Source organism: Pezoporus occidentalis, unplaced genomic scaffold (genome assembly GCF_034315485.1).
Source record: "Pezoporus occidentalis ecotype Australia unplaced genomic scaffold, CSIRO_AGI_Poc_V1 ctg244, whole genome shotgun sequence".
NCBI lineage: Eukaryota > Metazoa > Chordata > Aves > Psittaciformes > Psittacidae > Pezoporus > Pezoporus occidentalis.
Window position 1 is genome coordinate 437,804 of NW_026914330.1, and position 22,499 is coordinate 460,302.

At 42.3% G+C, this 22,499-nt stretch overlaps 1 protein-coding gene across 12 annotated transcripts in view; it reads left to right on the forward strand.

The window, feature by feature from the left end:
* The first annotated feature begins 3,207 nt into the window (after positions 1–3,207).
* DTNB (dystrobrevin beta) overlaps positions 3,208–22,499 on the forward strand; it is a 199,838-nt gene continuing 180,546 nt past the window's right edge. For 7 of the 12 annotated variants that reach the window (XM_062622630.1, XM_062622635.1, XM_062622629.1 and 4 more), the window contains exon 1: positions 21,928–21,995. In XM_062622630.1, coding sequence (XP_062478614.1) covers positions 21,929–21,995 — 67 coding nt within the window. In that variant the 5' untranslated portion in view covers position 21,928. Of the gene's footprint in view, positions 3,390–4,066; positions 4,146–9,052; positions 9,072–19,090; positions 19,196–19,847; positions 19,866–21,927; positions 21,996–22,499 lie in introns of those variants that run through there. The other 5 variants (XM_062622632.1, XM_062622631.1, XM_062622640.1 and 2 more) reach the window with 5 other exon arrangements.

Below are 22,499 nucleotides of genomic sequence, written 5' to 3' on the forward strand. Positions count from 1 at the left end.
AACTGGTCAGCAGTGTCCCAGGCTGTGTCAAGCAGAGTGCCAACAGCAGAATGAGGGAGGCAATCCTTCCCTCTCAGCACTGGCTGATTACAGCTGGTGATCAGTTCTGGGCTCCCAGGTATAAGAAAGACCTGGATTTCCTAGCGTCAGTCCAAGGAAAAGCTGCAAAGATTGTGATACAAGGAGATGTTATGATCCCTGTGCAAAACCCCTCAGGTAAGACACTTCATATGAAGTTCAGCAGCTGCAATTAGACTAGTGTGTGAAACCTGCCCGAGGGTTATTCACAAGCATGAGACCACACGGCACAGAATGGGCTGTGGCCATGCTACTAAGACCTGCCAGACTGCACAAAATGGTGATTCTACCCACACTGCTGATCAGGAATGGCCCCTATCCCACACAAGATGCCTACACTATGGGACAACAAGCTCAATGAGTGAACAGTGTGCAACTGCAGCAAAGAAAGCCAACAGGATGCTGGGGAACATCAAGAAGGGCATCACCAGCAGAGATAAAGAAGTCATCATCTCACTCTACTGGCACTTGTCAGGCCACACCTGTGTGAATTGTGTTCAGTTTTGGTCCCCACTATACAAAAAAGATGTGGACGGGCTGGAGAGGGTCTAAAGAATGGCCACAAAGATGATCCAGGCACTGGGTAGCCGTGTGAGGAAAGGCTGATAGAGCTGGGCTTGTTCAGCCTGGAGACGAGAAGGCTCAGGGGAGACCTTATCCCCTTGTTCCAGTATTTAAACTGTGGCTACAAACAAGATGGAGATTCCCAAGTTACTCCTGGGAAATTCTGACTGGACACAAGAGGAACATTTTTCACAATGAGAACAACCAGGCACTGGAATAATCTCCCCAGGGAAGTGGTGGACTCTACAACATTGGACACTTAGGATTTGACTGCATAGGGTGCTGGGACATCTAGTCATATTTTGTCTAGAAAGGTTGGACCACATGATCTTCAAAGTCCCTTCCAACATGGGATTCTAGGATTCTATGATTCTATGTTTGGAAGGATAGTTAATTGGGCTGAAGATCACATATACAGACTATCAAATTCCAGTGCCAATGCCTACATCCTGCTGCTACTTAATTTACTACTATAGATGCAGCCAGCAGAAAAACTCTCCACGCCACCTCTGCCTAATCTGGTTCCACTGCCGCTACTGGGCCTGACTCCAGGATTCAGGAAAAAACACTTACTATCATGTGCACATGTATAGCTCAGAATAAACACTAACACAGCACTAGCTAGAACATCTAAGCAGGGCTTTTTGCCTTTCATTTTCCTATTCCCTCGTGACAAAGTATCTCCCTCCCACACATCCAAAATGTTAGTAGTCCCTCCTCTCCACACACACTGTAAGAATCCCGTTTCTTTCTCACAGGCACAGAAAACGTTTTGCAGAGGGAACCATGGCATTTCCACACAGGGAGACTGATCAGAAGGAGACCGCATGCACAGCCTGGAACAGATGCCTGTCCTGTCCAACCCTCCTCAGAAAACACTGCTGTGACTGTTTGTACTACGCCCAGTTGCCAGCAAGCCAAGCTGTAACGTAGCTGATTGCTATGCAATAGCATCATCCAGCCTGACACAGATGGTCAAAGAATGGAGCAGAGGAGATTGTCATGTGAAAAATTTGCCATTGCTTTGTTGGAGAACGCTGGAAGACACAGCAAGGTGCTTTCAGAAGGCTCCCCTGGTGTGCAAGTGACACATTCTTGAAGTGCACAGTTCCAGGCCGTCCCAGCCAGGGATGATGGCTGTTGAAGGTACAGTCACAGCAAGAGCCAAGGCACTACAGTAGTGTCTGACCTCCAGCAAAGGAGCCTGCACACTGCCACGGTGACGGCTGCTGAGGGGCCGGCTGTGCGCTGCTGAAGGCTCTGTCCCACACCCTAAGCTCGCCCCCTGAGGCTTTTCTGGCCAGGCAGGGCCCAGCCTGGTCCTGAAACTTGCCAAGGCTCCTGTGACCACAGCTCAGAACATGGGAGCGCTGCAATGACTGGCTCCGTGGGGTCGATACATACATACATGTACACAAACACACTCTGGGGCTCGATACATACATACATGTACACAAACACACTCTGGGGCTCGATACATACATACATGTACACAAACACACTCTGGGGCTCGATACATACATACATGTACACAAACACACTCTGGGGCTCCATACATACATACATGTACACAAACACACTCTGGGGCTCGATACATACATACATGTACACAAACACACTGTGGGGCTCGATACATACATACATGTACACAAACACACTCTGGGGCTCGATACATACATACATGTACACAAACACACTGTGGGGCTCGATACATACATACATGTACACAAACACACTGTGGGGCTCGATACATACATACATGTACAAAAACACACAGTGGGGCTCCATACATACATACATGTACAAAAACACACTCTGGGGATCCATACATACATACATGTACACAAATACACTCTGGGGCTCGATACATACATACATGTACACAAACACACTCTGGGGCTCGATACATACATACATGTACACAAACACACTCTGGGGCTCGATACATACATACATGTACACAAACACACTCTGGGGCTCGATACATACACAGACGTACACAAACACACCCTCGCTTGCCTTTCACGGTCGCAGCAGCACCATGACCGCTCTACCAGAGCCCACCTGTGCCGGGCTTCTCCCTGTCCCCCTGAGAGGCCGCTCCCGGCACCGAAACGCCCTTCGGAAGCCGCCTCCTCTCCCCCCACAGCTCCTCAGGCACCGCAGGGCGCCCGCACCCAGCAGCGGACCCCGACACCGCCCCGCCCCTCCCCTCAGCTGCAGGTGTTGCGCCTGCGCGGGGAACACGAGGCGCGCCGAGAGGCGGGACACGGGAGCGCGCGAGGCGGTGCTGGCCGCTGATTGGCTGGAAGGCGCGAGCGATCCGAGGGGTCCGCTGGCGTCAGGGGAGCGCGCGCTGGCCTTAGCCCCCCATTGGCTGAGGGGCACAGGGAGCGCGCGGGAGGAGCGCACGCACGTCCGCCCGCCCCCGGCGGGGAAGAGTCTGCCTCGTGATTGGCGGCCGGGCGGTGTCGCAGGGAGCGGGAGGGGATAGGAGGGCCAGCTGATTGGCTGAGAGAGAGGGAGGGGGTGAGGCGGTTAAGGGCTCAGATTGGAGAGAGTGCGCGCGCCCTGGCGGAGGCGTGCTCGGATTGGCTGGGCGGCGCGAGGCGGCCGGGGACCGTTGGAGTGGGGAGGCTGAGGCGCTTGGCCACCCGTGCCCGCGGAGCCGGCGGCGTGGCGGCGAGCGGCGGACCGAGACCGGGCAGTCCCGGGACACCCACCCCTGATCGCCGCCCTCGGGAGAGGTGCGTGCTTGGCGGGACGCAGGCGGGCCCGCTGCGAGCACCGCTACCGCTTGCGGGGTGGGAGGGCGCGGGGCCTTTCAGGGCGGAGGGTGCCCTGTTCCGCCGCTAACCGGGCAGGGAGCAGCGGGCGGGCAGGCCCGGGGCGCGTCCCTCCTGCCCGCGAAGTCGTGGCGGTAGCGCAAGCTGGAGCCCCTCGCGTCAGCCCCAGCAGCTGCGGGTGCGGTAGCGGGGGCTTGCCGGTCTCCGGGCCTGGCGCGGAGGAAGTGCCGAGCGAGCGCCCTGCGGGAGGCCTGGGATGGAGGAGAGCTGGCGCTCCTAAGCGGGCCCTGGATACCTTGGAGAGAGCCCCGCGGATTTACCTGCCCCAGCCTCCGCGCCGCAGCACCCCATGGGGAGGCTGTTGACTGGCAGCGGGAGCGTCCTGGCGCCCGAACGGTGCTGCCTGCGCCTCGCGGCTCGTCTTGGAGCAGGCAGATGCTCGCGTAGACGCAGAATCTGCGGGCTTCGTTTCTGTGTAATTGAGAGGATACGCAATCAGGGTAAATGTAGCATAATCATAGCTGTAACTGCAAAATAGCAAGGGTGGCTGTTATTTTCCTGTGTAAAACCACGGCTTTATCGATTAAACCCCCCGACCCAACTCGGTTTTTATTTCTCTCCCCTCCCCATCTTTTTAGATTGTCTTTAAATGTTTGAAGAAGGAACTGAGCCCAGGAAAGTGGAAGTTGCCCTGAGAGACTTCTCAGTGTAATCCAGGTAATATGATCTGTTGTGACTGTCTTGGGTATTGAGCTTAAAAACATATTATCTAACTGATTTCAGATGCCTGTTTCTCACACTTGCATAACTGATGTTGAAACTCTTTAATTTATGACAAACTTCTGGTGTGAGGTAGTGATTTCTGCAGTTTATGTGAAGTATTGCACATGTAAAAATATTCCCATGTGAGGTGCAATCTTGTATTTAAAAAAACCCACACAATGACATTCTTGTGCAACAGATCCCTCAGCTGGGGATGGTGAAGCTGGTGGGTATTCTTTTGGAGACCTAGGGGAATCTCACTGGTGGTAGTGCATCAGCAAAGTACTTTCTTCTTTTGGAGGGCTTGGTGAGACACTGAGAACGAGCTGGATAGCACAAGGATACTTTGAAACTTGTTTCTGTGCTGCTTGATATAATGTGTCTAATAGATTTGAGTTGTTAAAGTTAGAATTTGGTCTGTAGTTGTGCATTACTGCCTCCTAAAAATGCTTTGTACTGTTGGTTTTCTTGCTCTGGTTCCTAAAGCTGACCATACTGACTGAGGGCCACAAAGATGCTCTGGGGCATGGAGCACCTCTGCTGTGCAGACAGGCTGACAGAGCTGGGTTTGTTCAGCCTGGAAAACAGAAGGCTCCAGGGAGACCTTAGCGTATTTTCCAGTGCTTTAAGGGGCTCCCAAGAAATTGGAGAGCTGCTTTTCGCAAGGACCTGTAGGGACAGGACAAGTGGGAGGCTTTAAAGTGACAGAGGGGTGATCTAGATTAGATATGAGGAAGAAGGTGAGGCACTGGCCCAGGTTGCCCAGAGAAGCTGTGGCTACCCCATCCCTGGCAGTGTTCAAGGCCAGGTTGGACAGGGCTTTGAGCAACCTGGTCTAGTGGAAGGTGTCCCTGCCTGTGCAGGGGTTGGAACTAGATGAGCTTTAATGTCCCTTCCAACCCAAACCATTCTGTGATTCTATGATGCTCTGTTTGGTGTGGCTGCCCATTCCATATGCCTGAACCAGTAGTTCAAAAAGTCAGAAGTCTCAGGTTTTAAAAGTTGGAAAATGCTGGATTGAAGAATTGGGTTTTTTTTCTTCCCACTCTCTTTTCCTTGGTAAGTATCTATCCAGAGGCTCCTGGATAGTATCATAAAGTACACCCGAAGGAAAGGTGGTAACCCAGAAGCATTGCTTTAAGACTGTTACTTTTTGTGTTTCCTCTTCTCCAAAGAGTATTTCGGATTCATGGGGAGTTTAGATAAAAGAGCAGACCTACTGATCTGAAGACTTCCTTTTTGGGGGAAGAGTAGAATTAGTTACTAGCAGTGTAGGGGAGAGTGAGCGGTAATTTCTCTCCCCAGAACATGGACACTTTGCAAAGGCTCTCCATGGAGAGAGGTACAGTCTTTTCTGAAGTTCTTTTCCAGATTAGTCAATTCATGTCATGTTTCCAGCAACATCATTCCCTTGATCCTTAAATTCTTGCTATGCTTTTTTCTGCCCAGGATTCTACTCCAGAGGTAGCTTGCTTAGGTCACTGCCTTCAGCATATTGTCCTGCTTGAACCCTGTGGGTTTCTGCTTTGTGTTATTATCATACATGAGATTCTTGTCTTTGTTTTGAGGCTGTTTGATATATTCCCAATCTACTACTGAGCTCAGCACTAAGAATGGTGCTCCCTGCTCTGGTGTTTGAGATGCCAGTTTGACTACTTGTTACATGAGCTCACGTTTATGAGGGCACATCCAGCAGACCTCTGTGTAAGCACCTTATGACACCCCCTCATTGTTCATTAAAGTTCTTGTGATGAATTGTCTCAAAGTTGCTGGTTTTTTTTCTGGTTATTTTAGAATGATAAAATCCTTTATACACTGTGTTGTAGCCAGTACATTCAGGCGTCTGGTTTATCACAGAACCTAGATGTTTGAATATTAATATGAATTTTAAGAAGTGGTGAATGGTATAGAAAACTTCAGAAGAAGCTGTAGTGCAAAGAGCAAGAGCTTTTGCATTATCATAAAGGCATAATTTTTCCATCAGTTTAATTTTATCATGTACCAGTACCAAAGGGTGGCATTAGGAGTCATAACTACAGTTCTTTGTAGCCATGGCTGTGTGTTACATATTGTTAGTTGTGCCAGCTGACAGGTTTGGAAGAGGGAGAAAGTGAAGTCTTGAGGTTTAAACCAAGGACTCTGGGATTAGTTGGTTCATTAACCAGCATGTACTTTGGCTACGTGCTTTGGAGAGCCTGGCATCATCTACCTGATCTGTTACAGGCTTCCACAGAACCCAGCTGATGTATTCAAATGCAGCACTTTTTGCAAATAATTCACTAGAACTCCTTTTGAAAGGAAAGGTAAATAATTCTCTTAGCTCAGGCATGGTAGTGTGTAGACACTGCTCTGTAGTTACAGAATGCATCACCTGGGAGTCACAAACAGTTCTCCAGCAGGTGTGAAGGGCTGGCTTTCAGCATTCCACACACAGCACAGTCTCATTCTCTGACCATTATCTATCTATGCTTCTTTCTTTTGCTGGTTTCAGGGTTAGGTTGTCTGGTGATAAGGGTTTGAATTCACAATGTTTGTATTAAGTTTGTTTTTTTTTTTTCTTTCTTTCTTTCTCTTGACTATCAGGGAGAAGAAATTGTGATTGTATTCTGTATGTTTGGTTTAGTGTTTAAACAGGTTTTTACCGGTAAACTGGGGCTAAACTTAAATGGTTTCAAGGGCCTTTTCCATTCCTGTGGCTTTCAAGGGCTACTGGAAGGAATGAAAGTATTTTAACTACTTAGCTATGCTTAAGTAATACATATTTATAAAAATACTTGCACCCAATGGAGGTGAATTTTAAAACAATTGGATGTGTAAAGAGTGTACTCTAGTTACAAAACACTTAAAATCTCAGTAACTCTACTGCAAGTAGTTACCGTCTGCCTGCAAGCGTGAGTTGTTTTTTAGTCTTTGAGTCTTGCTGCTTTGAAGTGCAGTTTTACTTCATTTAAGAAATGAAGGAGTGAAGAGGGTGTTCTGCTGTAACACAAATGGGGAGGGAGCCTAGTCCCTAAATGCGGGGAAAGTGACAAAGGTAAGGGAGAAAAGCTCTTAGTTTTACAGATGATGCTAAGAATGTCTTACCATTTGATGAATTAAAATTTTGCACTTGGCTTATTTTGCTCTTCCTTTCTTAAGGAAAGAAAACATTATATTTGTGTCCACAGTTGGTCAGCGATTTGGAATATTGAATTACAGTTGAGCAGAAAAGTAGCTGTCAGTTATGCACATGTTACAGATGGCAACAGCAATAGAAGACCATGTAGAGCTGAATGTTTCAGGACTGAATATTCTAGAAGGGATTTTATGGAATATAGTTTGCAAAGAGCAGTTAAATGGGAGGCAGGGAAGGGGTGAAGTTTCCAGTTCTACTGTAATGTGTTCTGTGTTACTGCTTGTAAGTCAGGTTTTTATAACAGCAGAACAGACTTTGAGAAGAAACTTATGGCAACAGCAAACAATAAGAAAAATGGACTGGGTAGTAGTATCTTTAACTTGCTGTGTGACTGTGATCCTACAGGTTGTATAGCAAAGCTATATTAGTTGGAAGTAGGTGTGCTATAAAGTACACATATGAAATGTTGCTTTCCCTGGTTACCTATGAACGCAACCACAGTACAGTTTGGGTTTGGTTTTTGTAATACCTTTCCAGATGGCAAGCCTGGAAGTCTTGAGAGGCATTAACAGTTGAACAGCCCGGCTGTGCAGGCATGGAAGTGTTATCTCCAGGGAGAGAGGTGCCTTAGGGACAGCAGAATCCAGGTGACAAGCACAACAGTATTCTTTGAGGTTGTTTATTTATGCTATTTTTTTGCAGTGCTTATGGGATCTTATCTTTTAATTACTGTTACTCTTTTATTTATGTTTCATAGAATGATCACATCAAAGGAAATACTGGGGCAGTAGGGAGGCACCAGTGGTTTTGACAACTGTTTTGTGTACAGCCAAATTTCTGAAGAATGTATCGTTTGTTTCTGGCAGTTCAGACAAAGTTAAGGCTGGGACTATATATATGTTCACTTTCCCATTGACTGCAGCAAATGTCAGCTATACTATTAAATTTAGATTAATGTAAAGTCCTTATTCTTACTCTCACAGCCATTTAATAATGTCTGACTTAAAAAAATAACTTTGTAGACTGTGAAGTTTACATTTTAAATTAATAGCAATTAAAAAATAAAATCATCATTATGTAAATAATTAAATTGCATACGTTTCTTCCCCCCCCCAAACAGTTCTGATCGTGGAAGCTGCTCATGTTTCCAAGTGTTTGTCATGATCCCCTTGACTGGAATGTACCATCTCTGCAGGTGTGCCAAAGGAGCAGTCTGTGAACATTTTCTGATGTGCTAAAACTTTTCATCTAATGTGATGACATCTGAAGCAAGGCAGGAAGGGAAGGTCTTGTGTGGATTACTATTGCTTGGTGAAGATGGTAGCAAGTGATAGGGGTCTAGAGGTGATGAAAGGTACTGAAAATGGTGTTATCTTCTGGTGTGGCTGATTTGGGAGTAAAGCAGTGTTTATGCTCTGTACTGTTATCTGCCAGCTTGAGATCTGCATTAGTTTGCATTCTGTCAGTGTTCATGTATGTGTGTTGCCCTGATGGTGGTTCAGTCCTTGTACTGTTAGTCTAGGTTAATGGAGAAACGGGCAAAAATGTAACCCAAAACACTTCCTAATAATTATTCTATTTTGGTGAAGAGGCAATTTTAGGAATCTCTCTTGTGTGCTAGTAAGCAGTTCTGGGAATTTGCAGATTAAAATTGCTAAAGAGGGGGATTGTAAAATTCACACTGGAAGAGCTGGGAAGCATAGATTGTGCAGAAACCCCCTCCAGTGTTATAAAGAAGATGAGTCTTCCCTTCCTGAGAGGGAGAGGTAAGCTGCTAATTAGTGTATTTACAGCTTCTTATTGCTTGAAAATTCTGGTGTAATATTTCATTTATCTAACAGTAACATTGCATTATTTAAGGAAAAGAGTTTTAACTACTAAATTTGCTCTTGTTTGCAGGCTTGTGGTAGATGTTATGTATAGACATTACTCTTAACTTGAGCTTCAAAATCAACGGTGCAGGTTGTAAAAACCCATTTCTACTCCTCAGGCTTTTGGTCAATAAAGGAAAATAAGAGTTTGTGATGGCTCTCCAATTATTCAAGGAAAGCATTTTTGTGTTTTAGGTACTTCTTATCCAGACATCTGTGCATACTCTCTTTAGTTTGCTGAAAAACAGATCTGATGGTGCAGTATGCGTTTAAACACAAAACGTAGTCCCTAAGAGCTTGCAAGGTTTTTTGTTTCTCATTCTTGACAGTTTCCTGTTTACTAAAAATAGATATATATTGCTATGTACCTAAAACAATACCTTGTAGTATTCTTTTAAAGCTCTCTTTGGTTTTGTGATTTAAACTTCACAAGAAGCAGGTTGCTGGCATGCAGTGCCTGCTGTTGGTCTCTCCAGCCCCTCTGTATTATCACACCTGAGCCATAAATTCTTTAGGTCAGGGATTTCCTTCTGATCTGGGTATTGAACGGTTGCATACCAAGTGAAATTCTGTGGGGTTACGGTAACTCGGGTGCTTTGGAGCTCTACTTGGGTTTGAATTTTTTCAGTTTTGTCTTGAGGTAATCTGGAGCTTCTCTATGAAATAGTGTTAAAAGCTCTTGAGAGTTTTGAAAGAAAACCGTGGTTAAATATTGTTACTTGTTCCATCTTTGTTTAACTTGTATCTAGTAAATTCTTTATTGGTTTCTTACTAGCTGGGAAGATAAGATTGCTGGTGTTGCACTGGGGCTTAGACAAGTGCCAATATTGTTTTCTGTATCAGGAAATTAAAGAAATAAGGACTGGCTGAGAGTGTGTGGCTGTGTGCAGTGTCCTGAACAAACAAAACAAATGTCTTACAGTTTAAGCAGAAGCGGCAAGGTGTGCAGTAGGGAAATGTTTAGTTCTTAGTACCATTGTTTTTTTTTTTTCAAAACTTCTTGATTGCCATTCATTTTACTGTATAATATGTGCACATTTCTGTAAGGGTATTATAGTCCACTGTATTTATTTTTTTTAAAAAAAAGAACCATTGATTTGTATAGAATTTCACTGGAAAGTTATAATCCATTCTCTTGGTCTTAGTCTAGTGGGGTTGTTTTTTCCCTTATGCCCTTCTCCTAGACTGAAGTCAGTTTTGAATGGTTCCATAAGAGCTTTACAAGTCAAGTCCAATAGCTGTAAGAAAGCTTTCTCTTAAAAATCTGTAAGAGACCTTGAAGTTTTTGGGAAACCGTGCCACAAGGAAATGCATTTTCTTTCTCAAAGATGCTCTGTTACTCCTGTTGCTGTAGATGCAAGAGTAACATCTTAAAGTATTTTTACTACTTTTGTGTACAATTATTTATGCTTCAATTTTTTACTCCATACAGTGATGCGAGCAGTTTGAAATGTTAAGTTAAACTAGGAGAATTATCAGAAATGTTTAGAATATCCATTAAAAGAAGATGTTGCCGGTCTACTTGTGTAAGTATAACAGGCTTGTCTTTTTGTCTTCTTGGGTTTTGGTCTAAGTGTGTTAGATGTGTCCCTAAAAGTAACTTCTAGATTGCTTTCGTTTTCCTAGTAAGAGGCATAGGGGAATGCAGGAATACTTTTCATCAATTACATATATTCGTGTTTGACTGCTGATAAAAGAGAGATTGGAACGTGAACCAAGAAAGGATGAAGAACAAAGGAATAAGTAAGAGAGCATCAGATATTTTGAATAGAAAGGGAGATTAGGGGATGAAATCAATCTTTGTGAGGTTTTTTGTTAAAGTTCTTGAGAAAAAGTAAAAATGCTTCAGCATCTTTTTTCTGAAATCTAAGATTATTGTTGTTATACTCCATCAAATCTTTTATGACAGTTTAGAAATTGCTTAAAATTGTTTAAATCAAATGACAGCTGAAGGCATACAAGTTTAGAAGCCCAAAACAAACGCCTGAAGTGCTAAAATAGATGTGACAGTAATAATGTTTTCTGCAAGTACAGATGTGCCCTGAAGTTTTATTCAGTATCTTTGTCCCAATGACAGATTCATTCAAAAAAAGTGAATGAACTGACAAGGAGTGAAAGCTTTTCTGCAAACCATCCATGAAGATGTGTTCCTTTTCACTGGAAAACCAGCAGAAAGTTACAAAACTTCCTTCACTGGGTATCAGGTATATTTAAGATCAGTATATTCCCCAGACTGGTAGTCTGATTATTTTAATTACATGGAATCATAGAATCATAGAATAGTTAGGGTTGGAAAGGACCTTAAGATCATCTAGTTCCACCCCCCCTGCCGTGGGCAGGGACACCTTACGCTAAATCATGTCACCCAAGGCCTCGTTCAACCTGGCCTTGAACACTGCCAGGGATGGAGCATTCACAACCTCCCTGGGCAACCCATTCCAGTGCCTCACCACCCTAACAGGAAAGAATTTCCTTCTTATATCCAATCTAAACTTCCCCTGTTTAAGTTTTAACCTGTTTTTAACTTTTAATTACAAGTTATTTCTGAACAGAAATGGGTATAAGCACAATTTTACCCTTACATCAACTGCATTATTGGTAATAATGATCAGAAATATTATTTCTGCTAGTGAAATGCAACATGAAGAATCCAAATAAGCTCAGATTTCATAATTCATAAGTTGCCTTGTATTTCTGTGACCACCTTCTGTTTGGCTGATGAGGCTGCATTTCAGTGGTTTTCTGGAAATGGTTGTCAAATCGTAAAGATCCAAATTGCTCTGGAGTTTATCTTAAAGGTGGAAATACAAAATAAAGCAAAATTGACTTTAAAGCAAAAAAAAAAAAAAAAAGCCAAACAACTCTCTCGTTAATTAACCTATTTAGTGACTGAATTAGAGTAATAAAAAAGCAGTGAGGAAGCACCTGAAATTGCAGAGATGGAACCCAAACAATGAAATTTCAGTTTATAGTCTCTGAGGGAGTAGGAAGTCAATACAATAGCAGCTAGGGAAGGACAGATGTGTAACTCCTTAAATGGTGGCTATAGTTAGGGCAAGATCACAAGGTCTGCTCTGTTAGCTAAAATTAATTACACAGTCTGTCTCCCTCCCTTAGATTTGAAAGGAAAAACTGCTTCTTTAGGCCGTTACCTACAGCTGATGAGCTCCAAGAAGAGCGAAACCTTTTAAGATAGGTCCTGTAGTATTGGCCTGGCAACCATCAGCAGGGTTTGCTCGCACTCCCATTTGCGCATAAGCTACAAGTGCAACCAGAAACCGCAGAAACAGGTGGTCCAGAGGCATCCTGGCTGAGCCCGTTACAGCAAGTCAAGGGGAAAACAGATGTCAGGTTCTACTTCTTATTTATATGTCAGATTTTGTGCAGCCAGGAGTACATGTATAATGCATGCGTGTGGTGTGGGAGGGAGCTTTTAAAGGTAAGGAAGAGGAAGAACTGTGAAAGAGAAGAATGGAATATAAATAGGAAAAGAAAAAACTTGAGCAAAGTAAGAAAAATGGCTGTGTTTATGGTGCTATTGAAGATATTTTGGATGGTGACTTACTGTAGAATTCTCCATATTTATTGGTAAGGAATTTATAAATTGACTGTCAGGTTAACTGTCACAGAGGTTGCCCATGAGGCAACAGAACAGGGTTATTGGACCTACTGAAAGAAAAAGGTGAATGGATGAAGGGAAATGTCAAACTTTCTGAAGGTTTTCATCAAACACACTGAGCTGTAGCTTTAAGGTACTAACCTGCCACAGTTTTTATGCTTTAAGGTGGACATTACTTTGTAACAATTATATACAAGTAACTGTTAGCATTTAATGATTTTTTTCTAATGATAATAATGAAACTGTTTCTCTAGTATTTTACTGCAGTGCAGATAATTCCCTGCTGATTCTCAATATTATGAATTTAAATATATTTAAATAATAGCCATCTTGAGCTAGAATCTCCCATGGGATTTGAGGCCAGTCTTCTTATTACAGTAAAAAAAAAAACCAACCCTTTTTTATATATGAATGTAGGCATACAGATACATACAGTTATTCATGAGTAAATCATCATTATAATGCTACCACGTCTCAGTAACTTCCAACAGCCTCAGCCTCTGACTGGCTGAAATCAGAGCAGTTTGTGGCTTACTTGGAGTATCTAAAATTTAAGAAACAAGTGCAACTGTACAGTGTCAGGTGCTGGCTGCAGAAGTTGCTTCAACTCTTACACTTTGGTTTCTGATTTCAGCTTGAGCATACTTGACTTCAGACCCAAAGGCTGCAGTTGGTGTTAGTACCTGTACCCACTTCCCTGGCATGTAAAAGCTAAACTCTTTGCCGATACTGGGCTCATCTCACTGACTTCAGATTTTCTTTCTTAAAGTTGCTGCTTCTTAAAGCAGACCATATTCTGTGGAACATGCAGCACCATCCTTACTATAAAGTCAAGCACTGTTCTGTCACTGCAGGGAGGAAATTCTGTATTTCATCGCAACAGACTTGAGCAGAGCACTTGAGTACTCTGTTGCAAGTTTTCTGTACTTTTGCCTTAGGTGGTGAGTGTAAATTTAGCCCCTGTGGTCAGAGCAAGAACTGAGAAACCAAAACGTGGAACTTTTACTTCCAGCTTCCCACACTTACAAGAATCGTTGGAACTTTGGGAGACATCCAGCCAGAAGATGCTGGCTCTGGCATGAAAATGCAACTGCATTTGGTTTTAACAGCCTTTAAGGAAAAAACGCAGTGGGTTCAGCCTACTCCTAGTCCTATCCTTAAGTGAACCAAGAGCTGTCAGAGTACAAGTGTCCTCTCCAGATTGCCAAAGGTTACAAAAAGCTTTTTGAGGAACAAATACCAATAGAAATCATCCAGGACTGACCATGTAACTTCATTGTCGCATCAGCATGAGTGGAAGCAGAGTAAGTTATCTGATGATACTGCTTTTGTGGGACTAGCAAAACAGGATGTTCATCATGTAACACCTCTGTGTGCGCAGCTCACACCTTTATCAGATTTTAGGTTTTCCCCTCTAAAGGGACTGGTGACAACACAGATCGTTTGTGTTTAGGCATATTTCTTTAAGCACTGGAAGTTTCAGCCTTTGGTTGAATTGGGTGTATTAAAGCTAAAGGATTACATTCAGAGACCCATAAAATCACAGAATGGTGTTTGTTGAAAGAGACCTTAAAGATCATCCTGTTCCAACCTCCCTGCCACAGGCAGGGACACCTTCCGCTAGACCAGGTTGCTCCAAGTGCCATCCAACCTGGCCTTGAACACTGCCAGGGATGGGGCAGCCTCAGCTTCTCTGGGCAACCTGTGACAGGGTCTTACTACTCTCGTAGTGAAGATTTTTTTTCCTACGTCTAATTCTAGTGTTGTTAATCCATTATTTATATGTGCACCAATTCTGTATGTTTTGAAGATCTCCTGGTCTCACTCAGCATGTAAGCTATCGGTAGACCTCTGATTTTTTTTTTTGTGATTCGGTTGTACCGTATTTACTTTGCCCATGATTTCTGTTTCTTTTTAGCAGTAAGAGAGAAAGTAGATTTGGTTTGTATCACACAATAACGATTTCTAATTTGGAGTGAGGAAAGGGGAAGCTAAACAAAACCAGACTAACACATTATCTTATTGCTAAGAATGCTTCAGTGTAGGGTAGAGGTAAGAAAAATGCAACTTTCTACTCCTAAGAGTAAGGCTACATTTGGGGGTAGAAGACAAATACAGCTGAGGAGTCAGAGATCAATACAGTGTGACCTTGTAGTCACATGGTGCCCAGGTTAACTCTGTCATTATCATGAACAGCAGGGTATAATCACACATGGTAACGGGAGGTGAACAGTAAAGTGTGTGCTGAAGTAAATAGTGTTAAAAATGCAGGCCAGTTATTAAGAAGTTTAGAAGGACTCTGTTAGCAGTTGAATTTCATCTCCTTTTACTGGCCAGAGTAGAGGCATGTGAAGTTACGCAAATAAGGGAGAGGGGGGAGGAGGAGCAGTCCTAGGTTTATACATCCGCTCCTAAATGTCCCTTAGGAATAGTGTCCCACTGCTTAGTATAGTTCGTGCAAGCTTCAGACCAATGCTCAGTTATGTCCAAAAAAACACCCCAAACTTAATATTCTTTAAAATATATTAAAATACATGATATATGAAATAATAAAGATAATTTATTAAATTAATATTAATTTTAAATATTATTTTATGTTCTGTTAAGACTGTAAAGCATCTCTTAAAAAAGAAGACAAGAATCTTGTTATTGCTGCTCTCTAAAGCAGTGGTGTGCCTACATACTGAATGCTCTATGCTGTGTCTCCTTCATTTCTGAAAACAGATGATGAAGTAGCAAAGAGATAGTAGAAGGTGATAAAGACCTGACATGAGTGATCTCTGTGCAAGCAACAGTTAGCCTCCAGATTCTTCTGCCTAGGAAGGGGATGGTATCTGAGGATTGTTGATGTCTCATCCAATGCAGAAATGGGTGTGGAGGCAGGAGAAAGTGTAACTTGGAGCTAGTCAGCTATGAGTCTAAAAGCAGCAGAAAGATGATGAGGCACCCCATTCTGGTCTGATACAGTATGGCCATTCTTACGTTTTTGTTTAAAATAAACAAAACCCACACCAGTATACATTTCCAAGAGTGCAGAATGGATTGTTACAGGTTTCTTGATCCTGCACAAGAACTGTAGAATAGATGACACAGTGCTACAGTTTTAACCCTGACCTTTAAAGCAGAATCCAGCTTTTTCAGAATAATTAATGTATGGTAACTCTGAACACAGTTAGAAGTGATCTTAGAGTTTTTTGTGAAATTCAGAGGTGTTTGATTTCTAGCTTTATACAAATAGCAGGAAATATTATCTGGATTCAAAGTACTTGACTTTCAAGAAGTTGAACTGTCTCTGCTGGCAAGTGAGACTTCTTTTGCTGCAAGGACCTTCAGGGAACCTCACTTGCCTGTGTAGTTTTTCTGAGGTTCGGTGGCGATTTACAGTGAGGGAAGGAAGAGAGCAGATTCTTTAATTAAACACTACTAATCCCAAGTTGTGATATCTTAATGTGTAGGCTCTTTTGATAAACTTTACCCTTTACCTTACTTGGAGGATAGAAGGCAGGAAGTATAAGGGGAAAAAGTGAGGAATCATTAGGCCTGGTCTGTAGGAAACAATTGTACTGTCTAACATTAGAAAGCCTCAGACTCGATGGAGGTTGAGCATGTTGTACTATGGCCAAACCACAGTATGCTGCCTGGTATCTTTGGTATTTGTGTATGCAGTTTAAGACTGTGCTGAAAGAAACGCTGAGGTTAGGGTTTAACATTTCCCTGTCAGTCTTGGCTGTTCCCCTTCAAATACATGCACTGAGACACAGTGTTTACTGTTGTTTTCATAAAAGTCTGATTAATGCTTAGGGTAGTTTTATATTAAGACTCCCTTTTAATTTCATCTTTTGAACCTGTATTGATTCCTGCATGGGCTCTTCATCTCCAAGTTCTAGTGTTTGTTGGTCTTTGCACCTTCAGACGACATGTAGCTACATGATCCGAAAGGCACAGAGAAACGAAATGCATTTCATTACTGTGTTTATGTGGTAGAGGAAAATTTCAATTCAAAATGGCTTTATTTTGGAAGAACTGTTTTTTCTGCTTTCTGCAGCACTTTTGGTCCCTACTTCTCATTTCTCAGATTGCCAAAGTCAAATAATGTTGTCCTGTGTGTCCTGCACTGCTGCTTGTGGCCTGTCATTCCTATGCAAGGCTGCCGTCCGCTGTTGATCTTTACATGTCACCTCCTGATCACTCTATTGTGGTTATCTGAATGGAGAAGGCTTTTCTTACTTACATACATGTTAATTACTGTAGTCAACCCCCCTTCATTTGACCTTCCCTTGGCTGCTCAGTTTTCTTGACATGCCTGTGTTGATTTGGGCTTACAGGAGCGCAGGGAGTGTTCGGTACAAGGCATGCTAACATAAGTTATGGTCTCTTGGTATGGAGACAAGGAGCTAGGGAGGAGGTAGGTTGGAGATCTATAGTCATGAATATCATGGAGAGGGTGGGTAGTGATTGATCTGTACCTCTTGATAGCCGAACTGTGAGGTTTGTGAATCTGGTAGGAGGACGGAGGCTACTTGTTGAGCTGTGGGTTTCACACTTGGGAATTCTTGCTGGAGGGTGTTGCTGAGTGTCAGAAGTTTATGGGTAGTAAAGGGACAAACACAGCCTTGTGGGGGAAAAAGCTGGTTATGGTTACTAAACACAGAGAATCACTTTGGCTCAGGATGTCTTGGCATAGCAAACTTTAGGAACTTGAAAGGAAGTCCTTAGGAGGTTTTTGTGTGTGTTTTCCAAATCCTTTGTCTTCTTCCCTGTGCATCTGCTTCGGGTTCCTTTTGGAGGCATGATACTGCCTTGGCAAGCTGGATTGGGCCCATCAGTGTGCTGTTAATTCTCTTTGTAGAACATAGCAATGAAATGTTATTCTCTTAGTAGAACATAGCAATAAAATAATTTAGGCTTTTCAGCGTGACCAGGCATGCTGCTTCTTCTGAATCCCTCTTTAGCATTTTATTTGAATTCTTCTTATAACTCAAGTCCAACAGACTTGATCTGGGTTCCTGTTAGAGAAATCTTCAGGTCCGAAGTTGCTGTTTTGATGGTTTTTTGATGTATAAGAAATTTCTTCTGTTGCAGTGTAAACGACAACATTCTAGATGCATGTTGCTGCTGTCGTTTTTGTAGCAATATAGTGCGTGGTTACTGTAGGCATGGGTTTGGGTCTTCTTCAGCATAGCATGATTTTATAGCGTATGCTATATAGTTAGCACATACTAAAGTGGTAGCATACGCTAAAGACAGAACAGAAATGCAACACTGTTCTCCCAGACAGATGTTGGTCCATGCGTACTCCTTATCCCAGGGATTGTGGATCTGTTGGAGTTTGAGGAATGATGAAGTAGATACCAGGTGTTCAGAAGCAGCTCATCACAAAATGTGAAGGATAAAATGGAATGGAACAATGTATTTGAACATGTTGTGTGATACTGGAGAATCCCCAGTGCATTCATGTTGTCCTTTTTTGCTACCTAAATATATTTGAGTGTTTTTCCTCCATGTGTCCATTTTAAGGTGAGTGTCCATCTTGAGAACTTTTGTCTGCCTTGTCATTCCAATCAATGCGTATGTCTTGGCACTTTGCTCATGCATTATGCTACAGATGTTAAAAAAACACCAACAAAACAACACACAACAGTTCACAACCAGCAAAAAAATCCCCACCAAAACCCCAAACCAAACCCACCCACCCCCTTCAAGCTAACAAACCCCAAACCAAACAAAACCCAGGGCAGAACAAACTGCAGTTTACCTTTCCTCTTTTCTTATGGGAACTGCAATTTCCGTCCTCAGCAAAATTGCAGTTATTCTTGTTTAAGCTCATTCCTGATTTGGACTTGAGATAGATTTTACATCTTTGACTGAGATAGACTGAACTTGAGATAGACTTTACATCTTTCTTCTTCCTAGCTTCATCAGTAAAGGGACCCTTCTGCATCTGATTGTTCAGGCTTTAATATCGGGATTGTGAATTATTCCAATAGATCTCATATGACTAATGTAATTTCTACAACTTTTCCAAATACCTGCCACCTTGTCTCTTCTCTCTGCACTCAGACTGTTTGTCTTCAGAATGTGTAACTCTGGCCCAGAAAGATCATTTCTTAGATGTTTACCGCCTCTCAGATAATAGCTGGAAAGAATCAGCAGTGAGAGCTTGGAAATCTACATAGTGGTTTTGGGGTTTTTTTTTGGTGTTTTTTTTTGTTTTTTTTTTTTTTTTTTAATGAGCAGGTACCTGACTATTGAGCTGTTCACCTAATGAAAATTTCCAATCTTTTGCTCCTTTCAGGAAAGGCAAGAGACTCGGGGGAGGTCCTGAGACAACATTCCTTAGGACATGATTCTCCTGAGACTATGCCTGAAAAATCTGTACAAGACAATTCCTCAGCTATGGGTCAGTCAGGCTGAGCTGTGTTGTTGATGTGTCCCTGCAGCACTTCATAATCATGGAGAGACCAGTTTGCTTATTCAGATCTCATTTCAAGGACATTGCTGAACAAATAATTCACCCATTTGCTTTGCAGAGAGCATGAAGGGTATTGCTAGCTACTAAAAAATTTTTAAAGTATGTATCTTGGTCAGCATAACTTGCTTAGCTGTGAATTATGTATGATAGTGTTCTATAACTGCAGTCCGTGCAGCTTGAATGACCTCTAAAAAACACTCAAATCCTGACACCTGCAAGGCATAAAGTGTCTGTAGGGAAAGAGATTGATGTCATGGTAATATCATGACTTTAAATATATGTTACCAGACAGCAATGCAGCCCTTAATGTACAGTATTATATGTATAATAAAATATACCTACCGCTTCATTGCTGTAGGTATGTTGTATGTATGTAGGCATATATGCATATCCTGCTTCACTGCTGCCTTCAGGCCTTTCCTTAGTCCTGTCTGTGCTACTTGCCCACCTTCTCGAGTGGTAGTGGGGAACGGGAGCATTGGACATTGTGCTACCAACCAGCAAGAAAAAACATATTGCATCTTTCTTTGTGCCTGCTGTGAAGGCACAGCAGGTGGCTGCTCTGGTGGGTTTGGCTGGACTCCATGGGCTTTGGAAGGTGATTGCTAGAGGAAATGATGGTTATGGTGTCTCTAGTATCACTCTTTTTCTCTGCTGTGAGGCAGGTTCCCCAGCTGTTGGACATCACAAGGACTAGTTCAAGCTTTGCAGAGAGATGAGACTGGTTTGGAAGCAGACGGTTAGGCAGGTGGGATGAGGGATGCATGCACCCAAAGCCCAAGGACAGGAAGATCTAGTAGTACTGTTTTTTGGGGGGTTTTGTTGGTTTTTTTTTGGTGCTGCAGAAGATTCAAGTGCCATTGTCCTGTATGTCTTGATAAAATAGACTTTACTAAAGACAACTTAAAAGCTCAAATAACTAATCTACCCCTTGGAATCCATCTGTTGTGCAATTTAGAAGGTGCTAGCACTTGAAATAAAGCTTGTACAGTCTCTGGCATCCTTCAAGATGACACAGGCATGTCTTATGTGATGAGGAAACAAAGAGAAGAGTAGTTCCAGAAACTCTTTGGCTTGGGCCATTGTATGAGGATAACTGGAACTTGTGAGAGAACAGCATGAATCACGCAGGCAATTTCCCCATGCCCAGCTCTTTGAACACCTGCTGCAGTTTGCAGTGAAGTACAGCTCGAGATAATGCATTGTGAATAACCTTGTTTGAGAAGATAAGACACTCTATTTGGCTATATTTATTTAATTTTAAATGAATTTGAGGAAGCAGGAAAAAAAAATCCACAAAATTGCCATTGAGGTTTATCCGTGTTAAAACAAATACAAAACACAGAAGCATGTTTGTTCAGAGTGTATGGTTTTCTAACATAGGAAAAAAATAAGGACATAAAATATATTTGCAGATTACTTTGTGCAACCGTACCCTTAGTTTCCTTTTATGAACAGTTAAGGAATAAGGCTTTTGGTAGCTTTTGAGATGAATGTGTTGAGAGATCTTCACAAGGGAATAATTAGCAGGCAATGGACAACTGCTGATAGAAACTGTTAATCACAGAGTGTATATTAAGTGCCAAGACATGACTTTCTTTTCCTTGGTTGACATTTAAGCCTAATGAAATCTGTACTGCCATGTTGCATGAGGGTGAGCTGACTAGCTTCCTGCTGTAATTGTAGAATAAGTGTTTGGTGGGTTTTGACCCCTCTCCACCCTTTTTTAAAAACCTTTAAAAAAACATTGAATGAGTTGGTGAATCTGGTGCCAAAAGAATAATATATTGTAGTAATTTTAAGTGGAATTTTACACTGATACTGAATCAAGTTCCTTTTTTTTTTTTCCCCACTGGAGTTGACTGAAATTAGCATCTGTCATTAGGACTACATAGTGAAGTAAGCCGTGAGAGGTACTAAATTGTCCTTGAGCCTTCTTACCTTGGGGTGTAAGTTCCACTATGTTGCTGTCCCTTCTTTATTCTGTTTTCCTCATAGGGAGGCCTTTGTGACCAAACTCTATGGGTTTGTTTTTTTTTTTTCTTTCCACCTTAATTATATTTAAGATCTTTTCTTCTCCAACAAATACTATTTGAGCTGGCGTTCCAGGTTTCAAAGGTAAAAGAATTCTTACAGGTTTGTGTTTAAAGACAACAGAACCCCACACCCCCAGAACCACCATCCCCACAAAACCCCTGGGCAGGAAAGAGGAGCATTATGAATCTGTCAGCCAGGAACGGAATGCCATATGCTTTCTCCTTCTGAACACCAAAGTCTCCATTGCCTTGACTGCTCTTGGAAAGGTCTTCCTTACTTTGTGTTTTGCAAACAAAATCTCTTTGAACGCAAATGAATTCTTTACATGATACTGCTATACATATGTATGTGTTCTGAGTTTTGCAAACTGAAGTTTATAAAATAAAATGTTTAGAATTAATGTTTCCTGTGCTGTGCACCTCTTTAAAAGGTATTGTTAAGTCTGAAGTGTATCTCTCCCTTATGGAACACAGTTGTTATGAAGACATGTCTAACTGCTGGTGTTTAATTTACCAAATATAATCAAACTGTTTCAGTTGAGGGATAAAATAATGTTGTTCACAGTAAGTTGCTCTTGTAATAGAAATTCTAGCACAAACAGTGTTTGCCATTTTTGTCTTCAGAATGATTGAGGAGAGTGGGAAGAGGAGGAGGACAATGGCAGAGAAGAGACAGCTGTTCATGGAAATGAGTAAGTAAGAAATGTGAAGATATAATGTCATTTATTCTTTACTGAGAGCTTCACTTTGATAGTTTTAACAGATCATTTGCATCTTGTTTCTACAAAACCATTGCCTCATCTAGTGAAAAGTATCCTGGGTGCTCCTGGGTGCTGCTCAGGAGGAGAAAATGAGGTGGGTCACAAATTCATTACTAGATTTTGTGATGCTTCTTTAAGGAGCATTCACATTCCTCATATATGGCAATATCTAAAGTTTGTGGACAACTATTAAAATAATTAATGATAACAGGAAGATCGCCTTTTAACTTAAAAATAAGAAAGGCACCACAATGCTGGGAGAGAAACACTTTGGGGGGTTTGGGGGGTTGTTTTTTGCACAGGACCATTCTCTGAAGGAGAGGCTATCATTGTTACAAATATCAAATGCCTGTCCAGAGATATTATAATTTAAAGGAATGAGACATAGCCTTTTATGAAGATACGTGCAGTTAGATGTGAAAGGATGTATGTTTG